This window comes from Schizosaccharomyces japonicus (assembly GCF_000149845.2).
Source record: "Schizosaccharomyces japonicus yFS275 unplaced genomic scaffold supercont5.1, whole genome shotgun sequence".
Classification (NCBI taxonomy): Eukaryota; Fungi; Ascomycota; class Schizosaccharomycetes; order Schizosaccharomycetales; family Schizosaccharomycetaceae; genus Schizosaccharomyces; species Schizosaccharomyces japonicus.
The window spans coordinates 4,164,135-4,179,637 of record NW_011627860.1 but is presented as its reverse complement, the minus strand read 5'-3'; the positions used below and the strand labels follow the sequence as shown (position 1 = coordinate 4,179,637).

Genomic DNA, 15,503 nt, shown 5'->3' with positions numbered 1-15,503 from the left:
AGTTTAGTTGAATCGTGGTGCGTTAAGTATTTCTAGTTTTAAACAACTCACAGAGAACAAGCGTTTCCGAGTTCTAGCCATTAGTAGCGTATTCAATGGATACATCTGGCACTATTCTGCTATACAATCTATGTTTGTACTTTTTAATTTGACAGTCAATTGTTATCGGATTAGCTACGGATCTAGTATGCTAGTTTGGAACAGACGGAAGACAACTTTTTTAATCACAGACCTACATAAGTGCAGAAATTCCTGCTCGTATGTAGTTCTCTTAAAACTATCGGCTTCCAATTTCTCATATCTGTTTTTCTATGTAATGACACTCTTGTAATCGGAAATAAGCTTTCACGTGCACTATCACATACCAGCGCGACTTATTAGCCAAACCCTACCCTAGTGTACTATTCGCAGTCACGCGAATAATCGTACCCAAACGAAACCCACACTCCTACCGCCATCCAACACCGGAAATGGGACGCGTTATTAGAGCTCAAAGAAAGAGTGGTGGAATTTTCCAAGCCCACACCCGCCTCCGCAAGGGCGCTGCTCAGTTCCGTACTTTGGACTACGCTGAGCGTCACGGCTACGTCCGCGGTGTTGTCCAAAAGATCATTCACGACCCTGGCCGTGGTGCTCCTTTGGCTAAGGTTGCTTTCCGTAACCCTTACCGTTACAAGACCGACGTCGAGACCTTCGTCGCTAACGAGGGTATGTACACCGGCCAATTCGTCTACGCTGGTAAGAAGGCTGCTTTGACCGTCGGTAACGTTTTGCCCATTGGTGAGATGCCCGAGGGTACCATCGCCTCCAACGTTGAGGAGAAGACTGGTGACCGTGGTTCCCTTGGTCGCTCCTCCGGTAACTATGTCATCATTGTCGGCCACGACGTTGACACTGGCAAGACCCGTGTCAAGTTGCCCTCTGGTGCTAAGAAGGTTATCCCCTCCGCTGCCCGTGGTATGGTCGGTATCGTTGCCGGTGGTGGACGTATTGACAAGCCTTTGCTTAAGGCCGGTCGTGCTTTCCACAAGTACCGTGTCAAGCGTAACAGCTGGCCTCGTACTCGTGGTGTTGCTATGAACCCCGTCGACCATCCTCATGGTGGTGGTAACCATCAACACATTGGTAAGTCCTCTACTGTTCCCCGTGGATCTGCCCCCGGTCAAAAGGTTGGTCTTATTGCCGCCCGCCGTACCGGTCTGCTCCGCGGTGCTGCTGCCGTCGAGAACTAGACGACATTTCCATAGGAATACTATCTTTGGGCCAGCTTGGAATAATTGTGGGGAAGCGGGTTGGAGGGGGTCTGCGTAGTCTGTTCATTTGGCCTTGGTGTGTGGTGATGTAGTCTTCATGCTCAGTTACGTGAAGCTGTTCCTCTGCTAGGCTTTGGTTGAAAGCGAAGCGTGCGGATGGGGCCCACGAGTACCAATATGGACGGCTGAACAATAACAGGATTCATTTACTATATTTGTATGAAGGAGGGGGTTGTTGGTTAGAAACGGAGAGACAAAATGACTTAGTCGTTTTCGTTTCAGTTAAAGACAATCACTGAGTGTTCTCATCATTGCAGCATGTACACGGATCATAGGGAAAAAGTACTATCGGTTAGGTTGCTTTTACCGAATGACACGGCGTCCATACACACGAAGTCGCTTCACACCACCGTCGGGAACAATGGTCATGCGAACGTGCGTGTAGGGAATGTTGTTATTTTGTAGCTGGGCAAACGTATGCTCCATATGAGGACCTAACTTGTGAGCAGGCAGGATGAGATTCCACACACACGAAGCACTCGGAACCTGTTCAGAAGTATTCGTAGCTTCCAAATACACCTCTTTTGGATAATTGCCCTTGAAGTGATTCGTATCGACGAGTATGTCATCGATATATCCCTCGGCACCCAACTTCACTATTACCCAGTCGGTGTGACCAGGCACACGACTACGAGCTGTTTCCCAGCCGTCTCCCATATCGACGCCACGGCCTGGAAGCAGCAAGTTGTCGCGACGACCAAAGTGTTGGTCGCTGCACTGGACAGCCAGTCCTCCCGAGTACATGTGTGCGAGATCGATACGCGCCTCCAGGTCGACAGGGAAGACAGGAATCACGGTACCATACAGGCGGAAACGAGCGATACCGCCGTCTGGATACTGCTGCAGACGGACGTGAGTAAAGCTTTCGGAGGGAGGTGTGAGTAGCTGAAAAATGTGACGCTGACTAGGTCCACAGGCAATCCTAGGAAGAATGGGAATCCATTCCGTCTGAGCCGTAACCGTGTTCCCCTCTGCCACAAAAGTGCCTTCGACACTCACTTCCGGTGCGTGATTGCCACTAAAGAAAGCAGTATCAATCTCACAACCTAAAACGTGTCCACTAGGCACGCCGAGCTTTATAACCACCCAGTCGGAAGGTTTTGGATTATGACGACGAGTCTCCCAACCGTCGTACCAAGCACCCGTTTCCACGAAGTGCCCCTCTTTGCGAATTGGGGGTTTTGCATTAATCAAGTTTTTAGCTGCAGCGAAAAACTCATCACTGCAGGCAATCACGCTCCCACCCAGTGATTCACAAACCAGATCTACAGTGTTTTGACCCAGTATGTGGTCAAACTCTGTCACATCAATTCGCTTAATGTTTGGAACAGCCATCTTCATAGAGAACGCAATTAAATAGGAAAGGAAAAACCAACAGGAGAAACGTCAACAAATAGTCGACAATTGCAAAAAAAATGAAAGTTTAAAACGATAAACCGAGCCTGACTTTTTTAAATTGCGTTACAAGACACAAACGACGCAGGAATCGAAGAAAAAAGTGGCAGATAGAACAAATGCGAAAGAAATCAATAAAACGAAGAAAAACAAGAAAAAATGAGTAATTTCAGAAAATTTCGTAAACAGATCTTTTTGCAAAAAAGTAGCCCAAGACCGTGTTACCATGTACTACTGGACACCTATACACACCTTTATATTGACAGTTACGCCTACCGAGATGTCGGTAGCGTTGGTGTTGAACAGTGCTGCGACTCGCTAACCAGGAGGTATACCCTACACAGTAACAAAAGCGCAGCTGAGTAGGAGAAGGGACTCGGTGCAGCTCTGTCGCCGACGTTGTCGGTGTTCGTCAGCGTTGAAATTCGTGATGAAAACCCTCAGGTCGTGGCGATAAGATAGAGCTTGACCCGAAATGGCGCTTGCTTCTATAATTCGTAGAAAACTCAGGGAGATAGTCGCATGCAGGGGAACGTGGTAACGCGAATTTAAGAGGCCGAAAGTTAGGAAGAAGAAGAGGCGTGAAGTAATAGATTTTGTAGTAGCAAGTTTCCAAAAAAGAAATTCTAAATCTGTCAGAAATTGAAGAGAGATAGCATCCGGTATCCTTACAGATAATAAAGACAACTTAGCAAGCTGCACAACTCCCAGTTGCACCAACAAAGGATCAATCATGAAAACTATTCTCGTAATAAATCCCAACTGCACAGAGAGTATGACAAACTGCATGAGGGATACACTCTCCAAATGTTCTCCCGCAGATACAGTCATAGATTATTACACATGTCCGCCAGAGGGACCTGCTTCCATTGAATCTGTAACGGACGCGATTCGATCAGCTAATGTCGTTATGAGCAATTTGCCGGAGCCAAAGGAGCTCGAGAGAAAGTACAGTGCGTTTCTCGTGGCCTGTTACTCAGATCATCCACTGGTTCACTCATTGCGGGAATGCGTGCACCAGCCAGTTTTAGGCATAATGCAAGCATCCATTCTTACAGCATTGAGCGTTGGCCATAGGATAGGAATTGTAACGACGACAAAACGATACGACAACCTTCTGACCGATGGCGTTCGGGCCATGGGAATTGATAACACTGTATTTGTAGGTGTGGAGACAACTGGTCTCACACCGCTCGAGCTGGAGTCCAAAAGTCGAGAAGTGGTTGAAGAGTCATTGGCACAATGCGCCAAACGTCTTGTTCAGGATGGTGGTGCGGATGTTGTTTGTCTTGGTTGTGCTGGTATGGCGAATATGGGAGATATTGTGCGTAAAGCCGTCGGCGACAATGTTTCAGTCATTGACGGCGTGATTGCTGGCGTTCATTTGCTTTGGGCACTTGTGCAGATGAAAGTGCAGACGTCAAAACAAGGCGTTTACCAGTCATTGCGTGTTAACCCCTTCTCACGTATATAGTTATATGTAAAGAGACAGTGGACGGAAACATGCACAAGGAGGAAAAAAGGAAGGTGCAAGTTGTTTTTTTCACACGAGACAAACCAGACGGAGGGAAACAGAAAAGAGAGTGGGTTTGCCGAGAGAAGAAGGAATAAATAATGATTGGTACTACCCAAGTGTGTTGGAAAGGGTAGCAACAGCATCGGGATAACGTTACATACCTAGTTCGTTCAAGGCAGAGGTCCAAAACTCGTAATTGGAATCATTAGCGGGAAGGTTAGACGCACCGGTTGGCCGGGATGAATTCATTGGAATGTTGGGTTGAGTCGGCAGAGGAGGCGTGTTTAGTGCATCTGTTTTCTCATACGGGAATCTCTGAGCCGGACGATTTGATAACATTGTAGAGTAGTATTCTTGACCCTGTACCTGAAGCGTCGTCGTTGTCCCCGTACGCCATGCGGTTGAATTGAACAGCATAGGATTTTCTTGCTCAAACGGAGGCAGCATCCGTTCAATCCCTGTATCTTCCACTTCCGTGGGTGTTGTCTCGTGAACACTTTTTGGTGATTGACTATTGTTCCGTGAACTTGGCGTGTTGAAGTGCAGGAAAGGAATATCATCAAGTGATGGAAGTGTGGAAAGCCCTTGTGAAGACATTTGCAATGTGTGATATACACGATCTTTTAGTTGAACCATGAATTTTAGGTCCTTCGCAGTAATCGAACTTGTCCCACGAATATGCTCGAAAATCTGGCACATGTATTGCAGGTCCTCAAAAGCGGTAAAGGCATACCGGTTTTTGGGAAAGCAAAGCGCATAAGAACCCTGAATGACACCAGCATTCAATGAGTGAAAGCGAAATACCCACCATTTGCATGGCCCGGGTGGCACTCGAGAAAGCATTGAGCACAAAGTCATGACAAGAGCATGTGATTGTTGTGTACATATGGTGATGGATTCCTGATACTTACTCCTATCCTCTGGCTTTGTGATTGCGAGCACAAACCAAGGCCGATGAAGATACAGATAAATCTGCTGCACGAGAACATGCATAGAGTGTGCCTCCATCACCTGCGAGTGCGTCAAACTTTCATCCAATGCATTGAGGTTCTGAGCCCAAAGAGGTATGTCGTTCTCCACCTCGCGAATCTTTTCCGTCAGCTCCTTAACAACAGTATAAGAAGAGGGTTTAAACCGAAAAGCTCGGTCTAAAATAAGGGCAAGTACGGGCGAAAGTTTGCTTTTAAAAACCGTAAAACTAGCGTCCGTACGCGTGTTCATATCGACTGGTTCTGGAATGAATGGACTGTCCGGCATTATCTCAATGTCGTTTATATTGCTTGGAGCATAAACATTAGTCTGTGATGAGGAAATAGAATACGGGCGACCGAGACCCAAACACTGTAATCGATCGAAAAACAGCAATTCTCTCCACACAAGCCGGCGTATGTGTAGTTCATACGGTGTCAGTTGAAAAACCTCACCATCACGGTGAAGGCCCATAGATGTAGCAAGTCGCACAGCCGTGCCAATAGCGTTCCATGCGAAATGCGAATTCTCCAAACGAGCACAAGAGATGCTGTACTGAGCCATTAGAATGAGAGTAATTACCGAATACAAACTCGAGTGCCAGGTGTACCGAGATATTTGCAAGCACAAGTCTGCCCGTACGAAGAATGCGTGTGCCAATCGTCTGGGATTATTTACAGCAGAAGGCGACGTGTACAAGGTGCCCAAAGCCAGCACGGCATATGTCTGTGCCAAAAACTGTGGATTGATAGAAGAGTTCTGTGTGTACAACATCAAGCACTGCTCTTCAAAAGAAGGTCTGTGAATTATATGGCAATTCCAATCAACATTGTCAAAGTATAGCTGCATTAATCGAATGGTTGTATTGGGGTACTGGCAGCATATCACATAGAACATGCATGTTATTTTTTTCAAACATAAGCGGCGAAAGAATGGGATACGACCATCCAGAAAACTTGTATTGCGGGTTGTGGTCTGAGTCCTCGTCATCATCAGAACTGGTATCAATATTTGACAAGTATGATCGACTTGAGGAAGCACCATAATAGCATGCACGCCCGTCTGGCTGGATATTTAGTCTACCCAGCATTTGAGAAACCTCCTCTTCTGTTGCTTCTTCTTCTACGTCTTCCGACTTCTCTCTACTTTCGCCCTCCTTAACACTTGCAACATCTTCCAGCTTCACCGAGGTAACGGATGCCGGCGCCTTGTCCTCCGTTTCTGAGGACATAGACGAAGCTGCTTCAAACAGCCCAGGAGGAGGGGCAGCACATCGTTCGCGGACTTGTGCCAATGTTCGAGCATCGATTTCCGAGACAGGAGGAACATCGACAGAGGGATTCTTTTGAGCCAGTACACTAACAAATTGTTCCAGTTGATCGATTCTCGATAATAACGTCCGGACCGACTTGTCACTGAAGAGAGTTAAAAGGTCAATTCTCCAAAAACATCACGAAACCCGGTAGTACGCGCTTGATTTCAACAAACCTCACATAGATTGTTACTCCATCAGGACAAATATCTGCAAATCCCCGCTTCCTGCATGTTGAACAAGGCCAGACGCGGTCGCACTAAATGTTAGCTAAATGAACCCGTTTCGACGCGTTTCTGTACTTTAATTTTTAATCTGTGACACTCTCTGCAAGAAGTAATTTTTCTATTGCGTTTTATCACTGGTTTACGCCGAGGCAAGCTCATTCCAGAGGATTCGGCATGGGCCTGGGATTGGTGACTGAGTCTTACTTGGCCCTACCTTAGGCTCGTTCCCGTCCTCATGTAGCCCACCTAGGCAGTAAGTGGTTAGTGGGGGTAAGATGGGCGATCAATGAGTTGTTGTGTAATACGGAACTTATCGTTATGATTCGGTAAATGTCATACGGCTATGAAATGCATTCTCTTAAAAGTAAATAACGTGCGTCTAAACAATGCGCTAATTTTCATTAAACTTCGTAATACGCTGTTTAGTCATGCTTAGATAAGCAGTAAGCAACGAATGCTTCGATAGCGCCGATGCTAAGGAGCCTAGTTTTCGCCCCTAAGGTTGCTCCTCATTGCAGTTTTGTCGGCTTAGGAACTGTATATAAAGGCTCTGGTCAAAGGGTCGAACAGGTACGAAACACAGAAACGCAATATAGAATGAGCATCCCTACACGCAAGATTGGCAAAGATGTGGTCCCGGCCATTGGATTTGGCGCAATGGGCTTACACGCAATGTATGGACCTTCTACAGAAGAAGCGAACCAGGCAATCTTAACTCATGCCGCCGACATGGGTTGCACTTTTTGGGATAGCTCTGATATGTATGGTTTTGGAGCGAACGAAGAGTGTATGGGCCGTTGGTTCAAGGCAACGGGTCGTCGGAAGGAAATCTTTCTCTGCACCAAGTTTGGATATTACAAGGATCCGGAGACGGGTGTCGCGTCTATTAACAACAAACCCGAGTACATTCGCAAGGCGTTGGATGCTTCGTTAGAGCGTCTCGGTGTTGATTACATTGACCTGTACTATGTCCATCGTTTTTCGGGCGAAACTCCTGTTGAAGACATTATGGAAACATTAAAGGAACTGGTTGCGGAGGGTAAAATCCGTTACATTGGTTTCTCCGAGTGCAGTGCAGACACTATCCGTCGTGCCTGCAAGGTGTACCCTTTGAGCGCTGTTCAGGTCGAGTACTCGCCTTTCTCTCTCGAAATTGAGCGTCCTGAAATTGGCGTGCTGAAGGCCTGTCGTGAGAACAATATCACCGTCGTTTGTTACGCTCCTTTGGGCCGTGGATTTTTGACTGGCGCTTACAAGTCGCCTGATGATTTCCCTGAGGGCGATTTCCGTCGGAACGCTCCTCGGTACCAGAAACAGAATTTTTACAAGAACCTTGAGCTTGTGAAGAAGATTGAAAAAATTGCTGAAAAACAGGGAATTACTCCTGGACAGCTCAGTTTGGCTTGGTTGCTTGCTCAAGGTGACGATATATTGCCCATCCCTGGCACCAAACGCATTAAGTATCTCGATGAGAACTTTGGTGCTATAAACGTGAAACTTCCCCAAACAGTTGTCGATGAGATCCGCGAAGCTTGTCAAGAAGCAGAAGTCATTGGTGAACGTTATCCTCCCGGACCTGGAAAGAAATTATTCATGGACACACCTCTTCGCAAGTAAGCTCAATAAGCTCTTCGCATTTGCGATTTTTGGACGAATCAAACTAATTAGCGAAAACTGCTCAACACGTGGCTTTAAGGCGGCCGCTAATCATATTTTCACTCATGTAGTGATAATAGTGTATATTGAATTTATGTGAATCGTTTACGATCATGTCAAGTTAAGGAAGGATGAAATGGTGAGAGTCGGAATGCGTGTTTTAATAGAAAGAATTTCTTCTAACGGTCGTTTTACTATCTTTTAAACAGGTTCTATACTATAGCCGCTGATCTTCTTATCACAAATATAGCATAAATAATCCAATTTGAATAAAACAATTTAGATGAAGGCTTCGTTCGGTCTCTTGGAATGGAGTGAGGAAAAAGAAATGACATTATAGGGAACTTTCAAATGGAAAAAAACGTAATAATCCTTGCACAAGCAATGACTTGAATTGAAACCTAATGGACATAGAGTATTAGCAAAGTTTTTTATTAACTAAGTGTGATTACAATGTCTCGAAGGCTCTTGTGCTCCGTCTATATACGCTCACTTCATACAAAACCAAATCCTTAATTTTCGACATGAATGATTCAGTATATACTATTCAATAATCATGGGAATGTCCTTTGTCGCGTTACTTTTACATTCATCATATTGCTCATTACATCCTCGAACTGACGGCCGATTAATTACTTCTATAGCGGGGTATGAGTGGCCTTCGAGACCCTCACCTGAACGTGGTCATACGTCAGCTTATATCCCAACGGTCCTGTAATAGCTGCATGCCTCTATCTCTCACTCAATTAACGTTCTGTAACGTCGTTTTTGAGCATTGATTGTTTTATTTGTATTGTTTGGACTTGTACATATTGAGTGAGGTCGCAATCACATTTTATTGCTTGCTACTCATTCCTGTCCGTAAATTAGTTTCAGAACCGAAAGGAACCTTCGTTACACCCTACCTTTTTCTTTTCCATATTTCCCGTTACAGACAGTTTACGTGTTCTAATACTGAACACCTGGAACTTTCACTCTCTACATAATGAAACGGGTTACCAATAGTTCGACGGAAATTTCATTCGATTCTCCTCGTGGAGGTGCTCAGATTTATACGACAGAGAATGGTTTACTATATCATGCAGGAAAGCTTGTTGTGATTATGGCCGGACTTCCTGCTCGAGGAAAATCTCGAATTGCTCGCTTGCTAGCACGGTATTTGAGTTGGTTGGGCGTTCAATGTGATGTTTTTCGAGTGGACGAGTACATTGAGAGCTTTAACAGTGGTTTTTCTATGAAGTTTTATGAAGATCCTAACAGTAAGCATACATGAGTCCGGATTTCTGCTGCATGAACTAACAAATATACAGCCTTACATGAACACCGGTACTATCAAAAGTACGTTAACAATTGCCTCACGGATATCAACGAGTTTTTGTACAAACAAAATGGACAAGTTGCCATTTTTGACGACATTAATGGAACGAAGAAACGAAGAAAAGAACTCGTTAATCTATTCACTAAACGAGGTATAAAAGTTTTATTGATTGAGAGTATGTGCACGGATACGAACATCATAAATGATAATATTGCGACTGTAATAAAACGGTTGCTAAAGGTACGTGTTTTCAACGCGTGAATATTATTATTTCTGACTAATCTTTGAATTAGATTACAAATATGGATTACGAAACTGCATCAAGTCTTTACAACAAACGAGTACAAGCAGTTTCTGAGACGTATGAGCCAGTCGATGAAATTGAATACTCTTATGTTAAACTTCGAAACTACTCTGAACATGTGATAACAAATGAGAGTAATAGCGGCTACTTAATTGTAAGTGAAAAGTGCTTTTTCATCGCATATTTCTGACCATACAGTCTCGTATTTTATTCTTACTCATTAACATTCGTCACAGCACTGCAGCCGTTTACTTGCTTTTATCACCTGCTTTGAAATACCCTTTGTGCGATTTTTTGTCGGCTACTGATAGTACTGCATTTGTTGACACTCTTTCACGCGCTATCGGCGTAATGAAAAGCTCAAAACATAGGCGTTCCCTTTACATTCCGCCGTGTCTGGAACAAGAATACATTAGTCAGCTTTCCAGAAGAGGATTTAAAGTAAACGAACGCATTGAGCTGTCTCCAGTACCGCTTGACGAGTATACTGGATTTGACTCTCTAAAAGAACGACTTGGGGAAGTGGAATACGGATTGTTTCAAAAAGACCCCTACCGCTATCGTTTTATTAATGGAGAATCTCTGTGTGATTTGGCGATTCGATTGGAATCACTGCTTCTAGAGCTTGAACATGAATCCGGTGACATTGTTATGATGGCTTCTCCATATGTGATCAAGGTTCTATATGCCTTTTTTAGAAACATTCCCTCATCAGAAATCATTCACATCCCACTACAACCCAGTCATATCTACCGATTGACCTTTCTCAGTGAAGGTGCAATGTTAAAAGAATACGCTTTAAACGAGCTATAATGTTAAATTGTTTACGACCGCAGAAAAAAAAACTTTTTATTATATTATCTCACCCCATCCCTTTTCTCATTTTTCCCAAACTCTTAACGAATTGAAGGACTCCATCACAAACAAAACAAACAAAACAAAACCGAGAAGTGAATACTAAGCGCAAGAAGACATCATTCCGTTGAGAACACCGAGCAATTGCTCGTTTTCGCAAGCTGCAGCAACACGCTCCTTATCGTTAAGCTGCTTATTGACTTGGTTTTCGCTGGCATGTGTTCCCTTCTTTACATAGACATGAACTCGGAATCTCGGAGGAAGACAACGTTGCAAACGAACTCGAATGCATAGTCCAATTAGTGTACACATAGAACAATGAGGAATCGTTGGCGTAATGTGAACCGTTACCGAGGAATCACGTCCATTGTCAACGACCTCAATGTCATTCAAATTTACCACCGACAATTGTGCAAGTGTCAGGGGATGTTCGGGATCATTTATCGATGCTAGTAGATCTAACCTGGTTAATAATCGTAATAAAGACCTAAATCTCCTATGCAGAAATTGTGAATATTCGTGCTTACCAAATACTTCTTGTGCATCAAATGGTTCAGAAGTAGAATCTTCAGCGGACTCCACTATGCCCATTCCATCGATTGGATCTAATCCAGCGTAATAGTTAACTTCATCAGGTCCAGCAATTTTCGTTCTTTTTGGAATGCAATGGCTTGACTTAATTTGAGGGTTTTCGTTTTGTAATTCTCCTGCCGGCATGCCGTAAATCTGTAATTATATGATAAATGATTCAGCAGTTGTCTATAAATGAAACAAAATCAAATCTAGGGTCTATAAAACGGAATTGTTGATTTTTTTTTGGTCGAGCTGGGGAGCTGGGTTCTCTTAATGCAATTTGCCCGCGAAGTTCTCGACACCAAAATCATTTCTAGCCACAGACAACATACCCTGGACTGGAATTCAATACAGTCCATTAACATTCATTTATCAATTATCGAACTCATATATTGTAGCGTGCTTGAAGTGTTGTATAAGCTAATTAAGAAGTTTGAACACTTTTTGGAAAAAACAACCTCATTCTTAATAGATACCCCGTTTCGCGCCCTTCTTTTTATGTATAACAATATCTCAAATGGGCAGTATTAAAGATGGAAACAATCTCTGGGAGCAGGTTTTCATGAACAGAAGAATTCCTGCTGTATTGCAATATGAAAGATCCCTTCGGCAGGAGATTGAAGAGAAACAGGTTGAGTTACGTCAAATGGTCTGTTTAAACTATAAAAGCTTTTTACAAGCAGCTGAGGGACTGTTTTACGTGAGTGACAAGTTGAAAGACATCACACAAAATGCTTCAGATATGTTTAGCAAAGTGAATTCGGAAGGAATGAGTACAGCGTCGAAAGTTTGGAATGAACATGTAGCCCCTGTGCCTGGAAAAAATATCACATTCAATTTTTTGGCGCATTGCTTTCATGCAGGGAGGAGTCTGCTTCTCAAGCATCAGCTTTTGCCAGCTGTTCGACTTTATCGTTTCTTGAGTCAGTATTTGAATGGATTAAACACAAATGAGGAATCGAAGCGAGTCCTTTTAGTTCGTCTTCAAGCTTTGGATGAACTGTTCCATGAATCTTTTGAAACTGAGCTCCGTGCCCGACAACCACCTGCCGTTCTTCTGTGTGCCTGGTCGCTATATAATTCAATTCCCGAGGAAGACTCGTTTCAATACTACCTTGACAAAAAAACCAGCTTATTACGGGAGAGCGACGATCTTCTTCAAAATTGTCAAGCTTTCTTATACACTTGTCATGTCTGTAATAAGGATGTTTTAGAGGAAACCGAGCGACTAAGACATTCGTTAAACGAAAAAACTATTTTCAAAGATGAAGAGATTCTACAAGCTCTTGGACCTTTACCTACGGAAAGTTATAGACGTATTTTTGACGAGGAAATCCTCAGTTACATACCAACTATTCCAACGGAACGCATGTCTACAACGAAGTTGGAGCAAATGCTGAATAATTGGAAAGTCTCTACGCCACCGCTCTTTCTCGATGCCCCACAAAGTACTGAAAAGCTTTCATCACTCCAGCAGTACCTTGACCTTATACGCTCACTTTTTCAATCTATCGATTTGGAGTATGAAGGATTGTTTCAAGAACTTTGGAACTCTCAGTTACGTTCTTCCTTCCAAGCAAAGTTGGAAACTGTTATAAACGATATGGTGAGTCGTGCAACGGAATCTTTGTGTAAGGTTTGTACAGATGTATTGGAGACTTACCAGCACCAAAGCAAGGCTCCGTTTTCAATCGAAACGGTTGAATGGAACCTTACTAGTTTACGTGGTCATTTTGCATCTGTCTTGGGCTTTGATGATGCTTTAACAAAGATTTATCAAGAGCTTTTCGCTTTCAATAACTCACTTGAGACTACAAATTGCGCTTTGCAAGAAATCCAAAGCTTAAAGTTTTCGGGTATCACAACCATATCCTCTCCATCTGCTTCCACCAATCTGTTTATTGGTTTGTGTGAACGTTATGACAGTATACTTAACGATGCATTCGAACTGTTTTTCATAACTCTTCAGAATCAGTATCACAGCTCGTTGGAAAGAGTTTCGAAGGAAAGTATCCCTTCTGTCAGTGTGCGCTTTTTGCGTTTGCTTCGGCAATTATACAAGTTTTCACACATTAAGAGCAGATTAACTGTTTTAAAGTTGGATGATTTGCAAGAGGAAGCATGCCATAAATTCTGCACTTATCTGCAAAACACCGTGACGGAAAGTTTCACTGATGATTTGAAAAAGGAGCTGGCTGATATTCCAGAAACAAGGGATGAAGCCTCTGATTTAATTGCTATAAATCAAACAACTTCGGAAACTCTATGGAAGGTAATGCGCTCCATTCATTCATTTGGCGTGGACATTCTTTCTCCGCAAATGAAACGCATTCTAGCTGCGACATTGGGCTTCCGAATGTTTGTTTCATTAGAAGAAACAAAGACGAACGAGTTATCAGAAAGTGAGTTTTTGAAGGCACAAGTCGAATTTGACCAGGTATTTATCTGTCTGTTGTTTCAACTTGCAACCCCTTACGTTCAATCAAAGGTACAACAGACGGAAGTCAACGGTGCGACAACATACTCAGATGAGTATTTTCAAAAGGTTGGGACCCTGTTGTCGAATGTTTCACCTGCACTTATGGACTCAGCAAAATCATACATGCAGCAAGTTTCCAATTTGTATGCCATGCTAAGGGTATACGAAAAATAGATATTTATGGATATTTTCGTTATGAGTAATTTATGTTTTAGTAAGCCGACACTGGTTTAACTTTTGTATTTCATTTCGAATGGCTGTCTCAACACTGTAAGCCATAGAGGGCTTTCCTGGTTTGAAAAATTGGTTTGTAGTATCCGTTTCTTGCGTAGTAAAAGTATTTAGTAGGTTTTTTTGGTTCATCGTTGATCGTGCCATTTCTTCACAGAGGTGTGTTGTGTTGAGCACCTGTGCAGAATCATAAGAGGAAGTGGGAGAGAGACAGGAGAGGATGAGTAGATGTTGCATCTCGTTGTAGTCATTCGTGTAGATGTGAGTACCCATATTAGAGGTCATCTTTAGACATACTGGTCTTTTTGAAGCAACAGCTTGAGCAAGTCTAGAACTATATGTGTTTAAGTCGCCCAGAGGACACTGATTGTTATACATTTTTTGTTTCAAAACGTCTTCTTGAAGTTCGATAACCACTAGTTTTGTCGTAATCTTGTTTGTTCGCTGAAACAAGAAAGTACTTTGACGAATCCATGTGCAGTCGTCTTTTTTTGGATAATATATCTCACGCTGCAAAATAATGTTAGTAATAAACATAGCTTCCATCGCTTTCTCACCTGTTTTAGTGAAGGGATTAATGGGATAAAGTCATTCCACGTAGAGATTTCATATGTATTCGTATGCACCAAATTACCATCGAAGCAGTCATCATCAGGTAATCGTCCCAGCTGCTTTTGAAGCAAGAATTGATGCGTATGTATGGATATAGAACGTCTGCCCAAAAAATCATCTGCTTCAAAGTACTGCTTTAATACAAGTGACACGCATCCGGGGCTACGATTAGTTCCATACAGCGAAAACGATTTTCCAGAGCCCGTTGACCCGCAGACAAACAGACAGACATTCTGCTTATGCAGCAATGGCTTCATTAACCTGGCATGCAGGGTCTCATTACCAATATCATAAGACGAGCAATCTAAACCTCGTGAATCGGAGCAGTGATTTACAGTGAAACGTAATGGGTGAGGCTCACTCAACACAGTAATTGTGTATTCACTCTCAGGTCTCGTAATCATACAACTGTAAATATCATTTGTTTTCTTGTTCTCGCGGCTCACAGAGAGAACACAGGGTCTCTCCTGAATCATCTCCTCTAGCGACAGGGGTCTAATCCTTGCGATTGATATCACTGAGGACCACGGAGGGGAAGTATTTGCATTTTTCAGCTTTTCAATTGCCATATAAAACGTACGTATAAACAGTTAGCTATTAGCTATTGCTTGTAATGTAAGACGTTAGATTGTAGTGTCTAGACAAGACGAATTATTATGCAATAAATGATCGTTGAATTTAGCGACTAATGCGACAGCAAAGGCTATATATATCGTTGTTTGCGCAACATGCGTCAAATTTGC

At 43.2% G+C, this 15,503-nt stretch overlaps 9 protein-coding genes across 9 annotated transcripts; 5 read left to right on the top strand and 4 right to left on the bottom strand.

Moving 5' to 3' along the window:
• The first annotated feature begins 446 nt into the window (after nt 1–446).
• SJAG_00034 (60S ribosomal protein L2) lies at nt 447–1,361 on the top strand. Its single transcript, XM_002171299.2, has one exon. The coding sequence runs from the start codon at nt 471–473 to the stop codon at nt 1,230–1,232; it is 762 nt and encodes a 253-aa protein (XP_002171335.1). The 5' UTR covers nt 447–470; the 3' UTR covers nt 1,233–1,361.
• A 255-nt stretch (nt 1,362–1,616) lies between these two features.
• SJAG_00035 (allantoicase) lies at nt 1,617–2,648 on the bottom strand (the record flags this gene model as incomplete). Its single annotated transcript, XM_002171300.1, has 1 exon — nt 1,617–2,648. One exon carries the CDS (start codon nt 2,646–2,648, stop codon nt 1,617–1,619), a length of 1,032 nt encoding a protein of 343 aa, XP_002171336.1.
• A 193-nt stretch (nt 2,649–2,841) lies between these two features.
• On the top strand, nt 2,842–4,460 carry SJAG_00036 (hydantoin racemase family protein). The gene has a single exon (XM_002171301.2). It carries the CDS (start codon nt 3,442–3,444, stop codon nt 4,180–4,182), a length of 741 nt encoding a protein of 246 aa, XP_002171337.2. The 5' UTR covers nt 2,842–3,441; the 3' UTR covers nt 4,183–4,460.
• SJAG_00037 (transcription factor) lies at nt 4,378–6,840 on the bottom strand (the record flags this gene model as incomplete). Its single annotated transcript, XM_002171302.2, has 4 exons — nt 4,378–5,931; nt 6,293–6,551; nt 6,682–6,764; nt 6,808–6,840. Coding segments are annotated over 4 exons (1,929 nt in total), but the record flags the coding sequence as incomplete, so codon positions are not given.
• Nucleotides 6,841–7,152: 312 nt separating this feature from the next.
• On the top strand, nt 7,153–8,672 carry SJAG_00038 (aldose reductase YakC). Its single transcript, XM_002171303.2, has one exon. The coding sequence runs from the start codon at nt 7,330–7,332 to the stop codon at nt 8,347–8,349; it is 1,020 nt and encodes a 339-aa protein (XP_002171339.1). The 5' UTR covers nt 7,153–7,329; the 3' UTR covers nt 8,350–8,672.
• Nucleotides 8,673–9,017: 345 nt separating this feature from the next.
• Nucleotides 9,018–11,779, top strand: SJAG_00039 (6-phosphofructo-2-kinase). The gene is made up of 4 exons (XM_002171304.2): nt 9,018–9,647; nt 9,699–9,946; nt 10,000–10,164; nt 10,209–11,779. Exons 1-4 carry the CDS (start codon nt 9,374–9,376, stop codon nt 10,821–10,823), a joined length of 1,302 nt encoding a protein of 433 aa, XP_002171340.1. The 5' UTR covers nt 9,018–9,373; the 3' UTR covers nt 10,824–11,779.
• Nucleotides 10,841–11,729, bottom strand: SJAG_00040 (sister chromatid cohesion protein). The gene is made up of 2 exons (XM_002171305.2): nt 11,393–11,729; nt 10,841–11,323 (listed from the first exon to the last, which is right to left on the bottom strand). Exons 1-2 carry the CDS (start codon nt 11,580–11,582, stop codon nt 10,968–10,970), a joined length of 546 nt encoding a protein of 181 aa, XP_002171341.1. The 5' UTR covers nt 11,583–11,729; the 3' UTR covers nt 10,841–10,967.
• SJAG_00041 (hypothetical protein) lies at nt 11,724–14,164 on the top strand. The gene has a single exon (XM_002171306.2). It carries the CDS (start codon nt 11,956–11,958, stop codon nt 14,089–14,091), a length of 2,136 nt encoding a protein of 711 aa, XP_002171342.1. The 5' UTR covers nt 11,724–11,955; the 3' UTR covers nt 14,092–14,164.
• SJAG_00042 (hypothetical protein) lies at nt 12,931–15,464 on the bottom strand. Its single transcript, XM_002171307.2, has 2 exons — nt 14,706–15,464; nt 12,931–14,658 (listed from the first exon to the last, which is right to left on the bottom strand). Exons 1-2 carry the CDS (start codon nt 15,327–15,329, stop codon nt 14,122–14,124), a joined length of 1,161 nt encoding a protein of 386 aa, XP_002171343.1. The 5' UTR covers nt 15,330–15,464; the 3' UTR covers nt 12,931–14,121.
• Between the last annotated feature and the right edge of the window lie 39 nt (nt 15,465–15,503).